Source organism: Cydia fagiglandana, chromosome 17, assembly GCF_963556715.1.
Source record: "Cydia fagiglandana chromosome 17, ilCydFagi1.1, whole genome shotgun sequence".
Classification (NCBI taxonomy): domain Eukaryota; kingdom Metazoa; phylum Arthropoda; class Insecta; order Lepidoptera; family Tortricidae; genus Cydia; species Cydia fagiglandana.
Window position 1 is genome coordinate 17,797,441 of NC_085948.1, and position 20,368 is coordinate 17,817,808.

Below are 20,368 nucleotides of genomic sequence, written 5' to 3' on the forward strand. Positions count from 1 at the left end.
CGCTACACGAGAAAAAACAATCATCCTGTAGTTTTATCATACCGATCGAAAGGATTCATCATAAGGATTATTTTTTGCTAAATAAAAATAACGTAGAGTCAGAAATAAAAGGAAGACCATTTTGCTCACTAGTCGATCAGCACTGACGAGTCGCGAGTAAAACCGTCGCTGTAAAAGGCTTGCTACACGGTCGCCGACAAGCCTTCTAACCGTCTGACCTTGGTCTGTCCTTGGACAGTTTTGGTCAAATTTTGTTGGTAACAACTGTCTACACGGTCCGGGACCGGCCAAGGCCACGCGGTCTGGGGGCATGTCGGCGACCGTGTAGCAAGCCTTTAAAACCGCGGTATACGTCGTACGTCGATCACCCGCTTGTCAGAGAAAAAGGCTTGCTACACGGTCGCCGACAAGCCTTCTAACCGTCTGACCTTGGTCTGTCCTTGGACAGTTTTGGTCAAATTTTGTTGGTAACAACTGTCTACACGGTCCGGGACCGGCCAAGGCCACGCGGTCTGGGGGCTTGTCGGCGACCGTGTAGCAAGCCTTAAAGGCTGCGGTAGGTAGGTATTGTTATTATTGTTGCTGACTTACACTCCACAAGATTTATAAAAGGGTTGTAGTGGACAAAAACAATCGCACATATTTTTTTTAGAAATATATTTTGGCGCGATTGTAATCTAAATATATAAACGTGAAAGACCTGACTGACTGACTGACTTAAATCAACGCACAGCCTAAACCGCTGGGACTAGAAAGTCCAAATTTGGCAACTAGATTCCTTATAAGGTCTAGGGGTCCACTAAGAAAGGATTTTTCAAAATTCATCCCCTAAGGGGGTTATCTAAATATATAAACGTGAAAGACCTGACTGACTGACTGACTGACTGACTGACTGACTTAAATCAACGCACAGCCTAAACCGCTGGGACTAGAAAGTCCAAATTTGGCAACTAGATTCCTTATAAGGTCTAGGGGTCCACTAAGAAAGGATTTTTCAAAATTCATCCCCTAAGGGGGTTAAAAAGGGGATGAAAGTTTGTATGGGGGTAAAGTTTTCTTTTAAGCTAGGAATTAGAAACTTCGTAAAAAGATATATTATTTAAATACAAGAAAACTAATTTCAGCGTTTTAGAAAATTCATCCCCCAAGGTGTCACTACCACCACCAAAAGGGGTTGAAAGTTTGTATGGATATTAAACATTTTTCGAGCGCGGGACTTGAATCTTTGTATATGGAGATATTATTAGAAGACAATAAAAGTGATTTCAGCGTTTTGTAAAATTCATCCCCTAACGGGGTTAAAATGGGGTTCAAAGTTTGAATCCATTACAAATGCTTTGAAACTTCTTAGAAAGACATATTAGCCGATTACAAAAAAAAAGTAATTGCAACGTTTTTGGAAATACAAGCCTTAAGGGGGTTAAAAAGGGGATGAAAGTTCGTCTTGGGGTGTAAATTTAATTTTCAGCTAGGAACTTGAACTTTTTGCAAAGGTATTAAATTAAAAAAAACATGATAACAAATTTAAGCATTTTTGAAAAAGGATCCCCCAAGGTGGTGAGAATGGGGTTGAAAGTTTGTATGGAGATCAGATATTTTGTGAGTGCGGAACTTGAATCTTTCTATAAGATAGATACATAGGTACCTATTATTAGAATACAAGAAAAGTAATTTCAGCAACCAACATCAAAATCCACTTGACTTAAAACTTCATACAACTTGCTAAAAAAGAAAAGTAATTTCAACATTGCTTGGATATGATTAGAGGGCGGAGTACCGGTGGCAAATTTCACACTAAATGTATGGAGTCGCCTATTCTTATGATTAAATAAATAACGAATAAATGATTAATTTTGCATAATAATTTTTAGGAACTTATTGAAATTATCTTACGAGCATACAAATATAATGTAATATGTTGTTAATATCTATAATACATAATAATATGTTTTCTTATCAAAACATTATCATTAGGTACTAAATACTAGACTAAGAAGTTATACCTGCCAAACGATATATTATTTTCAAGACCATTCAATTACAATTGAGGACTGGAATTATGTGTTCGAGGTCCTCCTCACAATCTACACTTAAGTGCGTATCCATGTTATAAAAACGATCGCTCTACATCTACCGATGTCATGGTTGCATGTTTAAGGACTTGTTTATAATATTCCATTGTAATCATATTCCTTAATTCGTCAGCATCTGGGTTTCTATCTAGAACCAATTCGAGTTTATTTCGCACGGTTTCACTTCCTTGGAGGCTTAAAATACTCCTAACTATATCTATTACCAGAAAACTTTCTTATATCGGAATTTTAGTGCATAGTGTTAAGTACTTACTTCCAATTTACGAGTAGGTACCATACTAAGTACATTAGGTAAATGAATAATTTTATTATTCAAGCCTAAAATAATAATTATAAAAACGACTCCATACCTTTTGTGTGAAATTTGCCACCGGTACTCCGCCCTCTAGATATGATAATTATAGGTACCTACTAAAGATGTAAAATGTTGAAGATAAGATTTCACGCGGACGAAGTATCCGAATGACACTTCAAAATGAGTTAGAGTCGGACCAAGAAAAGTGTGCAGCGGATTTGATAGCCCACGCAGTGCAAGTGTTATTTATACGTCATAATTTTATAGAAGTTTGACGTTTAAAATAACACTTGCACTGCGTGGACTATCAAATCCGCTGCAGACTTTTCTTGGTCTGACTCTATTGCTCTTATTATAAGCACGGCCGAATTGTACAATCACCCACACTGTCAACTGCACATCGGTGGACTTTATGCCTTTTGAAATAAGGTCCACCGATGTACCTACAGCACAGAACACCGCCTCTAGAAACCCAATATTGGCCATTTTGTTCGCGACGCAAATCACCAAACTGTGAGGCGCGGGAGGGGTGCTCCCGGCGTTGCGATTGGTCGTTCCAGACATGGCGCGCTGACACGTGTAAGCGTAGGGATGGGACATGTTCATTACTTGCAGTGGTACTGGTAACAATGGTACCGTAATCTATTGTGGTAAAATAATTGTTATCAATAAAGTCCACAGATTTATTACTTCAGAATATTCATACAATATAAAAAGAGTTCCCTTGCACTTCTTCAAAGTTCATCATCAGGTATCAGGTCCATCTCGTGACCTAACTGCTCACCTGGATTCTTAAAAAAAATTACATCATTCATTTATTATTCATAAATCAATCATAAATTTCAAAAATACACTTTGGTGGCAAACGCAGCCTATGGAAAGCGATCATCCATTAATTACGTCACACGAATTTCTAGGTTTTTTGACCCCTCCCCCCTCCTTGTCACACTTGGTCACATTTTGCAAATCCCTCCCCACCTGGTGTGACGTCGTATTTTAGGCAATTTTATTTTCAACGAAATCGGCAATACTAACTCGGAATTATTTTTTGAATTTAAAAATATTTTTGGTAAAAGAAATATTAGTAATTTTATAACACAAAATCATTTAGGAACGAAAATTATTATCGCCTCTCCCCCATGTCACAACATGTCACATTTTCTTGACCCCCCCTAAACGTGTGACGTAATTAATGGATGACCCCAAACTATACTACTAACTAATGGCGCTTGCAACTCCTAGTTGTGTCACATGTCATGTCACATGGGCGTTGCTCTGAAAACCTGCTAAAATATGATTATTTTCTTATTTTGATGCTACCTCAATAATGGTACTATATACTAACTAAAAACTAAACTAACATACTACATATACCTACTAAGATAAACTACCAAGTACCTAATTAAAACTGTAGATTCTACAGATCAATTTTATTTATTCTCAGTTAAAAATAAAAGAGAATCACAATTATCTTTTACATTTCTTAAAATGGTACAATATGTTACGAGCGAAAGCACGAAGTTACCGCAATTGACAAAACCATCACCGTCACATCACTACTTGTTGACGTGAAAGGGATAGCATATTGCATTTTCAAGTTGACGGAAAAGGACGGGCTACTTCGCTGCCGCTCAGTACAACCATATTGACCAGTATAAAATGAACCCCGCGGACAAGAAACAATTTTCAACAAAATAGTGAATTTGACTTAATTGCGGACTGTTATTCCATCTGTTTTATAACTGGAAGTCTTAGATGACTTGCCACACCATTTTACACTGCAAAATCCCATGATTTCCCAATGAGTTAAATAAATTGCGATTTATTTTCGTAAACACGCGCACGCTGTTAACAGGTCGTGAATTTGGACGCAACTGATCGGAGCGGCGCGCGGGCAATATTTTATAAGCGCTATTGCTCCGATGAGTGGAGGCCGCGAGTCGTCCTATAAGCTATGTCTATAGGGGTTGGTCTGTGACCTACAGTTAGGAATGTTGCAGGTTAGAAAAAGAAATCGTTTATTTGAAAATAAAACATAACCTATTCGCTGGGTGCGATATGACAGCGGACTTTGAAATGTCACATGGCTGGCTGTCATTACGAAGAGAACAAATAATTTCAATGAAATATTGTAATCTATATATATAAATGCAAGTGTCCTGACTGACTGATTCATCAACGCAGAGCCGAAACTACAAAAGATAGAAAGTTGAAATTTGCACACTAGATTACATTTATAAAGTGTACAAGAGATAAGAAGCGATTTTGAGAAATTCAATCCCTAAGGGAGTTAAAAAGGGGATGAAAATTTGTATGGGGTTCAAGTTTTATTTTAAGCTAGGAATTTAAAACTTCGTAAAAAGATTTATTATTAAAATACAACAAAACTAATTTCAGCGTTTTTGAAATTTCATCCCCTAAGGTGGTGAAAAAGGGGTTGAAAGTTTGTATGGATATCAAAAAATTTTCGAACGCGGGACTTGAATCTTTGTATTTGAGGATATTATTAGAAGATAGGAAAAGTAATTTCAGCGTTTTGTAAAATTCATCCCCTAACAGGGTTAAAAAGGGGTTGAAAGTTTGAATCCATCACAAATGCTTTGAAACTTCTTAGAAAGTGGTAATAGCTAATTACGAAAAAAAAAGTAAACGCAATGTTTTTGGAAATTTAACCCCTAAGGGGGTTAAAAAGGAGATGAAACTTCGTTTTGGGGTGCAAATTTTATTTTAAGCTAGGAACTTGAAACTTCGCAAAAAGGTATTAAATTAAAATACAAGAAAACTAATTTCAGCGCTTTTGAGAATTCATCCCCTAAGATGGAGAAAATGGGGTTGAAAGTTTGTATGGATATTAAAAAATTTTTCGAACGCGGGGCCTCAATCTTTGTATTTGAGGTTATTATTAGAAGACTGGAAAAGTAATTTCAGCGCTTTGTAAAATTCATCCCCTAACATGGTTAAAAAGGGGTTGAAAGTTTGAATCCATCACAAATGCTTTGAAACTTCTTAGAAAGTGCACATATTCAATTACGCAAACGGGTCTACCGCGATATAATTTCATTGTTTCCGTCTTTCCTTGACCACAGCACAGCTGGTGCAACTCAGCTGAAACGTCGGAATTAAAGGTAAAAACAATGAAATTATATCGCGGTAGACCCGTTTGTGTAATTGAATATGTGTACAAAACGCGAGAGTTTAAAGTGTTATATTCTTAGAAAGTGGTAATAGCTAATTACAAAAAAAAGTAATTGCAATGTTTTTGGAAATTTAACCCCTAAGGGGGTTAAAAAGGATATGAAAGTTCGTCTTGGGGTGCAAATTTTATTTTAAGCTAGGAACTTGAAACTTTGCAAAAAGGTACGAGTATTAAATTAAAATACAAGAAAACTAATTTCAGCGTTTTTGAGAATTCATCCCCTAAGATGGTGAAAATGGGGTTGAAAGTTTGTATGGATATCAAATTTTTTTTCGAACGCGGGGCCTGCATCTTTGTATTTGAGGATATTATTAGAAGACAGGAAAAGTAATTTCAGCGCTTTGTAAAATTCATCCCCTAACATGGTTAAAAAGGGGTTGAAAGTTTGAATCCATCACAAATGCTTTGAAACTTCTTAGAAAGTGGTAATAGCTGATTACAAAAAAAAGTAATTGCAATGTTTTTGGAAATTCTACCCCCAAGGGGGATAAAAAGGGGATGAAAGTTCGTCTTGGGGTGCAAATTATATTTTAACCAAGGAACTTGAAACTTAGCCAAAAGGAATTAAATTAAAATACAAGAAAACTAATTTCAGCGTTTTTGAAAATTCATCCCCTAAGGTGGTGAAAAAGGAGTTGAAAGTTTGTATGGATATCAAATTTTTTTTCGTACGCGGAACTTGAATCTTTGTATTTGAGGATATTATTAAAAGACAGGACAAATGATTTCAGCATTTTGTAAAATTCATCCCCTAACAGGGTTAAAAAGTGGTTGAAAGTTTGAATCCATTACAAATGCTTTGAAATTTCTTAGAAAGGCGTAATAGCTGATTAAAAAAAGCTGACAAAAAAAGAAATTGCAACGTATTTGGAAATTCTTCCCCTAAGGGAGTTAAAAGGGGGGTGAAAGTTCGTCTTGCGGTGCAAATTTTATTTTAAGCTAGGAACTTGAAACTTTGTAAAAAGGTACAAAATTAAATTACAAGAAAACTAATTTCAGCGTTTCTATAAATTCATCCCCTAACGTGGTGCAAAAGGAATTGAAAATTTGTATGAATATCAAACATTTTTTTTCAAGCTTTCAAGCTAGGAACTTCAAACTTGGTAAAAGGGCATTAACATTAAATTAAAAGTTTGTAAGTTTGCATCGATGAAAATTATAGGTACTCAAGATGTAAAATGTTCAAGATCCACGCGGACGAAGTCGCGGGCAACAGCTAGTACTTATATAAATATGCATTTTTACAACGAGACCAAAGTTATTTAGGTAGGTACATTTCGTGTTTTGAGTCCTTCACTGTCTCACTCAATAGTCTAACTTTAAAATTTTCGCTCATTGCTCAAAATTAGCATTCAAAGCAATAGTACATTACTACAGAGGCCGGGACGAAAGGGGTTGCCGGCCGAAGACATATAGACGGCCGAGCGAAGCGAGGAGCGCGGGCAACCCCATTTCCCGCCGAGGTATGTATAGTGCTTTTCTCAAACATGCAATGAAATAAATAAAATAAAAAATCCTCGAAACCCAAGTTTTATTTATAGAAAAAACTAAAAGTAAACTACACCCAAAATATAACCAACACGTACCTATATCATTATCACGCGTATGTTTTACACGAGTCGTGTATTTTTACTACCCGTATATTTTCATGTATCTTTGATTTTTTCGCCTTGTATCCGTCTGACTGTCGTTTTCGTCACATAAGTTTACATAGTCTTTCATGTTGATATCATGTTTCACATACATCGTTGCTTTATGCATGGAGTAAATAAATATAATTTCCAGAGTGTTGACGAATTTGTAGTTACATTCATTTAAAATATGCCACAAAACTGTTTCTAATAAACTGTAAGCCATTTTTCTTAGTTTCTCAAATAATAAAATTGCCATAAGCAACCATATACATATACTTCGTCTTTGACTTGGCGGCAGAGGCAGCAAGTTATTTAAAATCAATTCTGCTTACGCTGCCAATTCCAACACCTATGTACGATTACAATTAATATTAATTTTATTATTTCGTCGGAACTCATATTAAAATAAAAAAATCAACAACGCACCATAAATCCAATAAAACAGAATGAATATTTTTCAACTTTACCTCCATAACGATTTAAAAAATATAACTACGCGTGTTTGAGTAGACCTTTTTACCGCTAACGTTTAAGCCAAGCGCGCACCACGATTTTTTGTCGCGCGATAATTTAGTCGCAGAAATGTAACGTATGGGTTTATATGGCGGTGCGCGCATATGCGACAAAAAAATCGCAGCGATTTTAAAATTGTGATTTGTTACATTTTTCCGCGACAGCGCGCGACGCGATTGTCGCAAAGTGAATTGCAGCATACGAAGCTGTATGGCCCCGCGCGCACTGCAATAATAAAATCGCAGTCGGGACCTGTCGGCATTTCGCTCTCCAAGCGTCAACATATCGGAACCTGCTTCTCCAATGGAGTTACAAGATGAGACGCTAGATGTTGACCGTTTAATTATAGAAATAGAAGGAGATCACCTTTGTGGTATAAATACTCAGTCATACAGCGATTGCATATTGTTTCACGACAAGCGACTGGTACGACATCCATGTCGAGAATGAACAAATCGTCGACTTTTTCATCGCAGTGCGCGCACTGAATTTTCTGCGATAAATTACAGCGCGATTCTAAAATCGTGTCGCAAAAATTTAAATCGTGGTGCGCGCTTGGCGTTAGATGAAATATTTTTCTCAAACATGCAATGAAATATTGATGTTATGTTCCTTATACAGTGAAACCTGGATAAGTGAGATCTCAAGGGTCGAGCAAATTTGTCTCACTTAAAGAGGTTTTCCACTTACCCAGGCTCCCAGTTAGCCAGGTACAGAAAAATTTCTGTCTCATTTACAGAGGTTTCCATTAATAGAGGTGAGAAGAGAGTATATTTCAGTTATAGAGGTGGTTAATAAGGTATTTAATTTAGTTTTAAAGATATTAATTACTAAATTAATATCTTGAAAACTAAATAAGGTAAAATAATCCTTGACCCAAAATATGTTTTAAGCCTGTTTAAATATTTCTTTGAATTTATTTTGAATGATTCTCCAATGGATAGATATATCAAAATTAAATTAAATTTGATACGGACTTCATTGCGTATTAGAAATTTAATAAATGAAAATTAATTTTTTCTTTTTACTTATCAAAATTTCAGCTTTCGTTTCGGTAGTTTTAGCTACTTAGATAAATTAACTAAATCAAAGTTTGAAGTTGTTTAGACACAATTAGGCAAATGCGGAATTTGTGGATAGACTAAAAGTTAGCAAGAATACGGAAATCGTTCAATGAAGTCCAAGTTAGAGAGGTCATAGATTGACGTTATCTCAGATACAGAAGTCAATTCCCTATAAAATTCTAAAAAATAATTAGGAAAATGTAATCTTATAAATATAGTCTCAGTAAAAGAGGTAAAATACACTCTCCGTCTCACTTATAGAGGTAAATGTGATTATAAAATCACAACAACGAATCCCAGTTATAGAGGTTCGTTTTTTCTCAGTAACAGAGGTAATTCAGTGCTAAAGTGTCGGGACCGCACCATGAGTCCCAGCTATAGAGGTTTCTCACTTATCCAGGTCCCACTTAACCAGGTTTCACTGTAATAGGTTGCGAAGTATGACGTTTCAGGTGCGGCTAGGACAAAAGGTATTTAATGGAATTTCATACAAATCTTGCAGGCCTAGGCCGGCAAAGTCCTCTTTTTTAATTTTCATTTCACAGATATTTGTGACACAGCATCGTGGCATTCATCCATAAAAAAAAACTAGAGGCAGTATTGGCTTTATGGTTCGTAACGACACTGCCACTACGCCTATAAAAAAAAAAAACAAAAAACAATGTTTGCTATAATTTGCAGTTTTATTTGTATAAAATCAACATAAACTTAATAAATAATACATTATTAACCAAATTTTATAATTTTAAATTATAAATTTAACTACACAAATAAAAACATTTAAAATATTTCATCTAAACGTTAGCGGTAAAAAGGTCTACTCAAACACGCGTAGTTATTTTTTTTAATTGTTATGGAGGTAAAGTTGAAAATTTTTCATTCTGTTTTATTGGATTTATGGTGCGTTGTTGATTTTTTTACTTTAATATGAGTTCCGACGAAATAATGAAATTAATTGTAATCGTAGGTGTTGGAATTGGCAGCGTAAGCAGAATTGATTTTAAATAACTTGCTGCCTCTGCCGCCAAGTCAAAGACGAAGTATGTATATGGTTGCTTATGGCAATTTTATTATTTGAGAAACTAAGAAAAATGGCTTACAGTTTATTAGAAACAGTTTTGTGGCATATTTTAAATGAATGTAACTACAAATTCGTCAACACTGTGGAAATTATACTTATTTACTCCATGCATAAAGCAACGATGTATGTGTAACATGATATCAATATGAAAGACTATGTAAACTTATGTGACGAAAACGACAGTCAGACGGATACAAGGCGAAAAAATCAAAGATACATGAAAATATACGGGTAGTAAAAATACACGACTCGTGTAAAACATACGCGTGATAATGATATAGGTACGTGTTGGTTATATTTTGGGTGTAGTTTACTTTTAGTTTTTTCTATAAATATAACTTGGGTTTCGTGGATTTTTTATTTTATTTATTTCATTGCATGTTTGAGAAAAGCACTATACATACCTCAGCGGGAAATGGGGTTGCCCGCGCTCAGACCTATCCGGCCTCGCTTCGCTCGGCCGTCTATATGTCTTCGGCCGGCAACCCCTTTTGTCCCGGCCTCTGTAGTAATGTACTATTAAATGTTTTTTCTCAAACATGCAATGAAATATTGATGTTATGTTCCTTATAATAGGCTGCGAAGTATGAAGTTTCAGGTGCGGCTAGGACAGAAGGTCGTTAATGGAATTTCATACACATCTTGCAGGCCTAGGCCGGCAAAGTCCTCTTTTTAGGGTTCCGTACCCAAAGGGTAAAAAGGGACCCTATTACTAAGACTTCGCTGTCCGTCCGTCCGTCCGTCCGTCCGTCCGTCCGTCCGTCTGTCACCAGGCTGTATCTCCAGAACCGTGATAGCTAGACAGTTGAAATTTTCACAGATGATGTATTTCTGTTGCCGCTGTAACAACAAATACTAAAAACAGAATAAAATAAAGATTTAAATGGGGCTCCCATACAACAAACGTGATTTTTGACCAAAGTTAAGCAACGTCGGGAGGGGTCAGTACTTGGATGGGTGACCGTTTTTTTTTTTGCTTTTTTTGGTTTTTTTTTTGCTTTATGGTACGGAACCCTTCGTGCGCGAGTCAGACTCCCACTTGCCCAGTTTTTTAATTTTGATTTCACAGATATTTGTGACACAGCATCGTGGCATTCATCCATTAAAAAAAACTAGAGGCAGTATTTGCTTTATGGTTCGTAATGACACTCTGCCACTACGCGTATAAAAAAAAAACAAAAAACAATGTTTGCTATAATTTGCAGTTTTATTTGTATAAAATTAACATGAACTTAATAAATAATACATTCTATAATTTTATACTTTTAAATTATAAATTTAACTACACAAATAAAAACATTTAAAATATTTCATCTAAACGTTAGCGGTAAAAAGGTCTACTCAAACACGCGTAGTTATATTTTTAGTGTTCCGTACAAAACTTTGTTTACGGAACACTTATGGGATCACTTCGGTCTTGCAAATCAGTTAAATACGTTTTTCTCAGAGACCGTTTGACATAGATACCTAAATTTTGGAACAGTTATAGCAATTACCACCACTCATATTGTAAATAAGTCAAAACTGCTTATATCTTATTGAAGGGGGAAATTTAGGGGGTTGAGAGGGGTAGGCTGAAACTTTTTTCATTTGTAAGAATCGTGTGGGGTACCATTAGAAAGCTTGCAAAAAATTGAGTCGATGGACTGATTTTGACTTCATTTTAGACTGCAATAGTTTCGTCAAAAAATGCATTTAAAGTTGCAAGTTTACATACAAAAAATTTCACCTGTCCTGGCGATTTTCGCGAAAACTATAGCTAACAGGCAGCTGACCAGTCAATACCCAACTTAAAGAACCATGGAGACGGCGGGAAAATTATCAGCTTAACTTTATCTTTATTAGTTTTTCAACTGCAGCTTGACCTTTGGTTGCTTAGGGCTAGCTAACTGATGCTTACACTGGTCAATTCATATTAGGCAGTAATTTTAGCGAGAAACATCCTTAGTTAAAACTTTGGCATTGAAATTTATAAAATCTTTGAGACAAAGTTTTAATTCTACTTGCTTACTTTTGTGGGATATTTAATTTTATCTCAATAGCCTACTATAAGTATGAGAGAGATCTACAAAATACGACCTTATTATATTGCAAATAAGTTTAAATTTCGAACGGGCTTTCCAACCAATGGACTAGGCATCTCAAAAATCTGAAAAATTCAAATTAAGAATTCCATTCTTGACTGTCGTTGCATTGAGAGTATCTGATTCGTCGAAACAATATACACAATATTCCTTTTCATTAAGTACCATTACATTTCTGTATTAATTGTATAATTATAATATCTATTAATTATATTCAGTACTTATGTATATTTTTGAACGGATCGGTGAGCAACAAGATTCAGGGCTATAACCGCGAAAATAGAAGTTCGCAAATTGCGAGCATTTTTCTCTGTCACTCTAATTACGCCTTCATTGGAGTAAAAGAGAAAGATCCCCGCAAATTGCGAATTTCGGTTTTCGCGGTAGCCCCTCAGTCCTGTTACGAGAAAATAATTTTGGAACACATTAATAGTATATGACAGTTAAATATCACAGTTTTTAGAAACAAAGGTAAAATTGACGAAATATTTAAAGTTAGCCGATCTTGTTTTTTAGCAGTTCTAAATAATATTAAAGTCTATACATATGGCATAGAACTAGAAACAAAATCAAATAAAAAAAAATGAGTTCTAAATTCAAATTGAAGGAGTATAGGTACATTTAAGGCCAAGCGCTCACCACGATTTAAATTTTTGCGACACGATTTTAGAATCGCGCTGTAATATATCGCAGAAAATTCACTGCGCGCACTGCGATGAAAAAGTCGACGATTTGTTCATTCTCAACATGGATTTCGTACCAGTCGCTTGTCATGAAACGTGTCTTTAATATGCGATTGCTGTATGACTTTGAGCATTTATAACACAAAGGTGATCCCCGTCTATTTCCATAATTAAATGGTCAACATCTAGCGTCTCATTTTGAGACTCCATTGGAGATGCAGGTGCCGAGATGTTGGGGTTTGGAGAGCGAAATGCCAACTGAGGTCCGGCCGGGGTGCGATTTTATTATCATAGTGCGCGCGGGGCCATACAACTCCGCATGCTGCATCACTTTGCGACAATCGCGGAAAAATGTGACAGATTTTTTGACTTTAATATGAGTTCCGACGAAATAATTAAATTAATATTAATTGTAATCGTAGGTGTTGGAATTGGCAGCGTAAGCAGAATTGATTTTAAATAACTTGCTGCCTCTGCCGCCAAGTCAAAGACGAAGTATGTATATGTATATGGTTGCTTATGGCAATTTTATTATTTGAGAAACTAAGAAAAATGGCTTACAGTTTATTAGAAACAGTTTTGTGGCATATTTTAAATGAATGTAACTACAAATTCGTCAACACTGTGGAAATCATACTTATTTACTCCATGCACAAAGCAACGATGTATGTGAAACATGATATCAACATGAAAGACTATGTAAACTTATGTGACAAAAACGACAGTCAGACGGATACAAGGCGAAAAAATCAAAGATACATGAAAATATACGGGTAGTAAAAATACACGACTCGTGTAAAACATACGCGTGATAATGATATAGGTACGTGTTGGTTATATTTTGGGTATAGTTTACTTTTAGTATTTCTATAAATAAAACTTGGGTTTCGTGGATTTTTTATTTTATTTATTTCGTTGCATGTTTGAGAAAAGCACTATACATACCTCGGCAGGAAATGGGGTTGCCCGCGCTCAGACCTATCCGGCCTCGCTTCGCTCGGCCGTCTATATGTCTTCGGCCGGCAACCCCTTTCGTCCCGGCCTCTGTAGTAATGTACTATTATTTGTGTAGTTAAATTTATAATTTAAAATTATAAAATTATAGAATGTATTATTTCTTAAGCTCATGTTGATTTTATACAAATAAAACTGCAAATTATAGCAAACATTGTTTTTTGTTTTTTTTTTATACGCGTAGTGGCAGAGTGTCATTACGAACCATAAAGCAAATACTGCCTCTAGTTTTTTTTAATGGATGAATGCCACGATGCTGTGTCACAAATATCTGTGAAATGAAAATTAAAACCGGGCAAGTGCGAGTCGGACTCGCGCACGAAGGGTTCCGTACCATAATGAAAAAAAAAAACTGGGCAAGTGCGAGTCGGACTCGCGCACGAAGGGTTCCGTACCATAATGCAAAAAAAAAAAACAAAAAAAAGCAAAAAGAAAACGGTCACCCATCCAAGTACTGACCCCTCCCGACGTTGCTTAACTTTCGTCAAAAATCACGTTTGTTGTATGGGAGCCCCATTTAAATCTTTATTTTATTCTGTTTTTAGTATTTGTTGTTATAGCGGCAACAGAAATACATCATCTGTGAAAATTTCAACTGTCTAGCTATCACGGTTCGTGAGATACAGCCTGGTGACAGACGGACGGACGGACGGACAGCGAAGTCTTAGTAATAGGGTCCCGTTTTACCCTTTGGGTACGGAACCCTAAAAAGCAAAAAAAAACGGTCACCCATCCAAGTACTGACCACTCCCGACGTTGCTTTGGTCAAAAATCACGTTTGTTGTATGGGAGCCCCATTTAAATCTTTATTTTATTCTGATTTTAGTATTTGTTGTTATAGCGGCAACAGAAATACATCATCTGTGAAAATTTCAACTGTTCGTGAGATACAGCCTGGTGACAGACGGACGGACGGACGGACGGACAGCGAAGTCTTAGTAATAGGGTCCCGTTTTAGCCTTTGGGTACGGAACTCTAAAAAGAGGACTTTGCCGGCCTAGGCCTGCAAGATGTGTATGAAATTCCATTAACGACCTTTTGTCCTAGCCGCACCTGAAACTTCATACTTCGCAGCCTATTATAAGGAACATAACATCAATATTTCATTGCATGTTTGAGAAATAGTTATTTGTTTTTAGTTGCACAAATAACCACGTATGTCTATTTTTTAAATGTATTTAGAATCGGCAATCTTTAATCAATCCTAAAAATATTACTACACCTTTTAAAACAAAGTCCCCCGCCGTGTCTGTCTGTTTGTGTGTTTGTTCGCGATAAACTCAAAAACTAACATGCGGTTAATTTTCACCTATCAATAGAGTGATTCTTGTAGAAGGTTTAGGTGTATAATTTGTTAACCCGTGCGAATCCGGGGCGGGTCGCTAGTCTACGATACTTACTCTATAAGCAATCCGTAGTGATGAAGAATTTTACGCAATTTCTGCTGCTGTTTTAGGTCTCGCATTTTTTCGCTGCTATCGTCAGACTTATCTACTTTCAAATTTTCCAAATCATGTTGAAGCACCTTAACTTGGCCTATGGCTAATGCCATGTAACCCGCTATCAAAGTATCATTGTTCACGTTGTACATCATGTGATTGTACATACCATATGATTCATATATATAAATCAAGGTAAAATATTGATTTCTAGTTTCGTCAGAAAGAAAATAATACTTGCATATCGGCAGTTCCAAATTGTTTCCAAAAATCCAATATCCGAATACAGGAAAAAGCACTTGAGCGAAGTATGTGAAATTGCATAGAATAGTAAAAGTTTTCAAGTATGATTTATAATACTGGTGGTACTTTCTAACAATCTCTCTGCCAGTTTCATCGCTTCCTTTAAATTCTTCACAATCGAGCATATCAAATATGGCTGCAATTTTTTTCCTCTTAAAAATCACCATGCACGCTTTGGTTCCAATTGCGATTTCCGTGAAGAAGAAAATTATTTCTCGAATAAGTGAGTCAATTCTTAGCGGCGTGTAAAAGAGGTTTAATGTTAAAAGGGCTTCGTAAGCGACGAAGGTGATCATTAGATAGGTAAAAGAGAAGTATTTGTAATATTCGTTAGGTATTTTCCCGGGCCATAATCCGAAGATTGTCCAGAAAAATCGGTTTTGAGTAAAACTGTCCGATTGCTTGGTCGACATTGTGTGGAATACGGAAGTTGTTTGCTTCTGAGGGGTTTACTCGAAGTAGGTGTATATAAATACTGTTGTAATTAGTGTACCTAAAGCCTCGATCCTCCACACTCGTGCGCGAATCGCGGCGCGAAGCCGCGAACGTGAGTGTGGCGTCGATTTTCGCAGACAGCGAAATCGACTCCACACTCGCATTCGCGGCTTCGCCCGCGATTCACGCGCATAGTCTGGAGGGGGCTTAATGTAAAGGTGCTTCCAAATTGTAATGTTTCTTTAGAATGTGGTCCGCGTTTTTACGTACAGTCACCATATCGGAGCAGCCAAGGTGTTCATAATATCTGAATACGCATTCTTATCTGGGCTATAACCGCGAAAATCGAAGTTCGCAAATTGCGGGGATTTTTCTCTGTCACTAATTACGCCTTCGTTGGAGTAAAAGAGAAAGATCCCCGCAATTTGCGAATTTCGGTTTTCGGGGTAGCCGCTCTGTCTCTTATCGATTATTATCTGCCTCTATTGTCAAGGCAAGAATTCTATTGAAATCGAACATTGAATGAAATGCCAATTTAAACTGACCAGTTTATGACAGGACGATTCCTAAGTAGTGTTGTGAATTTAAGCTTCGAGGCGTAAACTACAAGACTAGAGTCGCGACTTCTGAGTCTAGAAGCTAGGAATACAAATTAAAAATCCAAAACTTGCTAGTGAAAATTGAATTTATCGGTAAATAAGTTTTTGACAAAGTGTAATTTTTGGTACAAGATTTTATCGCTGACTGTACTTTTCTTACGACAGACAAGTACCTAATACTCATCGAGACAATTCTAAAAAACCCCTAACACAATTAGGTTAAGTACGTTGTTTCATCACAGAGTTCCTATAGCCACCTCCTGTCTCCATCAGATCAGCTCGATGGTACCATAATATTGCATTGTCATCCGATTTATGCATGCAAAATTTCAGCTCAATCAGAAACCGGTAATGGATCAAATTTAACGTGCAAGATTTGATTATACACAGATTTGATTACATACATACAGACAGACAACGGCCAGGTGAAACTAAATAAAAGCTTGTAAAAAACAGTCTTGATTTTGATTTGTTTGAAAATTGAACGAAACAAAAAATATGCAGTACCTAAATTGAAAATTATTTACGTGTGAATTATTTTTCAAAATTGAGATTTGTTTATGTTTTTTCTACTCAGAATCACGAGCTCTTTCTATCCTGATAGGAGATAGAAAAGAAGTGTAGGGGGCAACTTTAAATAAAATGGCCCAAGTATGAAGTAGAGTATGAAAAATTTCCAATGAAATTCCGCTACATGACGCGTGATCAATATATGTATAACTTGGTCAGGCTTTAAAATAGAATGATTGCCAACGTCATGAAATCTCTAAGATCTGGCCAGAATGAATACAGGTATATTGGTAGAAGTTAAGCGTTTCATCTTATCATGTGCCTAATATTTTTTTTGAAGTCGGAAAAAACATTTATTACATTAAATAATACAATTTTAAACGTATTTAAAAACAGTTGTATGGTAGAAAGAAGAGAACTCTAATCTTCAAGGATGGGTATTCCACAGCCGTCTTCAGATCCAAATCTTTCTATCTTTCTTCTCGTTCCTCTAATTCTTAGAGAGACCGCTCTGATGATTGGTATTTGTATTTTGACTTTGGCGTTTTATTAAAAGCGTTTCATTCACTTCCTATAAAAAGGTTTCTGGTAAAGGACACTAAGTGTGAACAAACTTTTTCTTGCAACAACATGTAATTTGATCGAAAGTGTTAATTTGATAGCTTTTTTAAATGGCATTAATTGGTAAAAAAACTACTAATTTTGCTACCAGACATTTCCTTAATTATAGGTATGGTGCAGCTTAGTAATTGTTTTAATTCCTTCGTGTAATTTGTAATTTCTTTGTACAGGTGTTAAGGAAAACCCCTTTTTCTTTATTAATAAGTAATGGAGTGCCTTTATTAACCCCCTTATAATTAGTAACGACATTATTTCGCTTTTCACATAAAATTGTTTATCTTACGAACTTATTTTACCTACTTAATATAAATAGTCTCCTTTTTACGTTACAGTTAATGGAGTCTCCTAGTATGTATATTAAACTACCTATATTATACCTGTGATAATACGTCGATCGATTTTTCTGGTAGTGTATTAACCTTTAAAACGCCATCCGTCATACCCAAAAATGTTAATATATTATGGCATTTATAAGCCAGCAAATATAAACCGCGCCGGAAACGTTGAAGGTTACGTTAACAAGGTAAGCCATTTACTTATAACACTTAGAAGCGTTTTTGACGCTACGGGCGTGACTTCCTACGACGCCTTCAAGGCTTCTTGACGTTCAAAGGGTTAAAAATGCAAGTTTACGCAATGTTTGTGAAGCTCTTAATGTACCTAATTGTGCCTCGTGTGAGTCGTATTGCTGAGTTGTACCTACCTAACTCAGAGGGCCTACCGCGAACATCGAACAACGAAATTTCTTTATCTGTCTCTCTATTGCTCGAATATGCAATATAAATAGAGAGGCAAAACATAGAATCGATTTTCGTTGTTCGCGGTAGGCCGTCAAATAATGTAATAGGTATATGTACTTACTATGCATCTCTCTCCACAGCGCTACTGTTCGCTGTACCGCCTGCACCCGATGCCGGAGCTTCCGAAGACGTTACAGTCGCACTTCCCTGACTACGGGCCCAAGGTAACACTTAACATTAACACAGTAGGTACCCATGTAATGTAAAGCGTATCCAGATTAATCAATTTTTCGCCAATCAGAGGGCCTACCGCAAACCACTTTCGACGTGTTGCCACACTGTCGCACTAGTAAATTCGTACGTAAGTGTGACAGGGAGGTAACACATCGAACGTAGTTCGCGGTAGGCCCTCTGATTCAATTGCCCGATCGAATCAGGAGGTGCGGACGCAAATACTAATTTGGCTCGCCGAATTCAACCGCCGATAATGACTTAATGACCGATATTACCGATAAAATGAGGTGCGGACGCAAGAATACCAATTTGTGAGGACAGTATTTTCGTTCTGGGGCATTTATTCAATTTTTCTAAATTCTCTAATATCACCATAAATCTAAAAATTGGAGATTGACGCCAATTTCATTTCTGATCAAATTGACCGATTTGATCACCCACGTCTGGATACCACTGTAGTACGTAAGTACCTACTACCAAAGAGAATAGAGTGTATAGAGGCGGATTGTCAAAGTACATTATGTAGCCATTGTTTTACTGCCATCTTTCGACAGAAGATGAAAACTGTTAGAATAGAACACCATTTGACTCTGATCCTAATTCTTTCATGATCACGTGTTATCTTATTCAATATTAATATTAACGCCGATAATAGATTATTGTAACATATAATATACGGGTGTAAAGATTTACCAATAGACCTCAAGAAACGCCCACATCCCCGACGGGAGAAATTCATTGATAAATTCGTCATGCACTTTTACGGCTGATGGTACATAGGTAATTTGCATATTTTGCAATGAATAATAATCAAGTACCTATTTCTACAGGATTCCTGCATGGCAGACCCGGGGTATAAGCCCGAGCCCCCACCGCAGCCCGAACCTGATGAGGAGGCTCCGCCCCGGGCAGCTGGGGACCACAACAATGTTGGCAAGAGAAGCGGCTTGCAGCCCGCTCTGAACGGTGACAAGGTGAAGTGTTCTGTAGGATAATAAAATTATCAAAATGCTTAGGTGACACAACGGCGTGGCTCTAAAGGCCTTAACAGACGAGTGTACCAGATCGCGACCTTGGTCCGGTCAGCATATCTCTTTCTTGCTGAGGCAAGATCCAGCTCTTGTCAGCCGCCTTGCGAAGGTCATCGCTCCTCTAGTTTGAGGGCGTCCTACGCTACGTTTATCGATACGCGGTCTCCACTAGAGTTTGATATGATTTGACATAAGGTAAACGTACTAGCGCTCGACATGCTAATGCCCAATAGATGACACCCGGCTGTCACCACTACTGACAATGACTTAAGTTTCAAGATGACATGTACTGGGACCGCGTCGAGCACCAGTGCGTTTACGTGGCTCGCACCGCGATTTCGTCGCTTTCCTACAGGTAGCTACCAGTATATCCGTTCCACACCAATTTTGGTGGCTAGCCATAAGGCGCGCGTGGCGCTGTCGCCACCTTCTAGCGGCCATAACTGTCCTGATCGTAACAGACGCGTTTTGTTAGAGACTGAGTCTTCTGTACCTAGTAATACTATTATTTATACTGTGGTTTACCTTAATTATGTTTTGCGCAGGCGGGGCCGTCTGCGTCTGCCTCTGTCGAGGAGACAGTGGCGGACTATAAGAGAGTCGGGCGCGCCAACGGTCTGCAGAGGACGCCTGCTGAGGTAACTACTTGCAAATGGGGCCTAGCCAAGATGACAATCGTTGTCAGGGAAACGAAACGCTATCTGAGCGTTTTCCAAAAAAAATATTTCATTCATGTCTTCAAATTACTGACTCCCTTCGGCTCATTTTACTCAGAATCATTTTTTATGTATGAGGTGTG

At 37.1% G+C, this 20,368-nt stretch overlaps 2 protein-coding genes across 2 annotated transcripts in view; one reads left to right on the forward strand and one right to left on the reverse strand.

Annotated features, from left to right (window-relative positions):
- LOC134672658 (uncharacterized) overlaps positions 1-20,368 on the forward strand; it is a 41,900-nt gene that overhangs the window by 20,837 nt on the left and 695 nt on the right. Inside the window, exons 2-4 of the mRNA XM_063530616.1 lie at positions 18,445-18,528; positions 19,369-19,512; positions 20,115-20,207. Coding sequence (XP_063386686.1) covers positions 18,475-18,528; positions 19,369-19,512; positions 20,115-20,207 — 291 coding nt within the window. The 5' untranslated portion in view covers positions 18,445-18,474. The remainder of the gene's footprint in view (positions 1-18,444; positions 18,529-19,368; positions 19,513-20,114; positions 20,208-20,368) is intronic.
- On the reverse strand, positions 14,971-15,836 carry LOC134672825 (uncharacterized). The gene has a single exon (XM_063530781.1). The coding sequence runs from the start codon at positions 15,810-15,812 to the stop codon at positions 15,054-15,056; it is 759 nt and encodes a 252-aa protein (XP_063386851.1). The 5' UTR covers positions 15,813-15,836; the 3' UTR covers positions 14,971-15,053.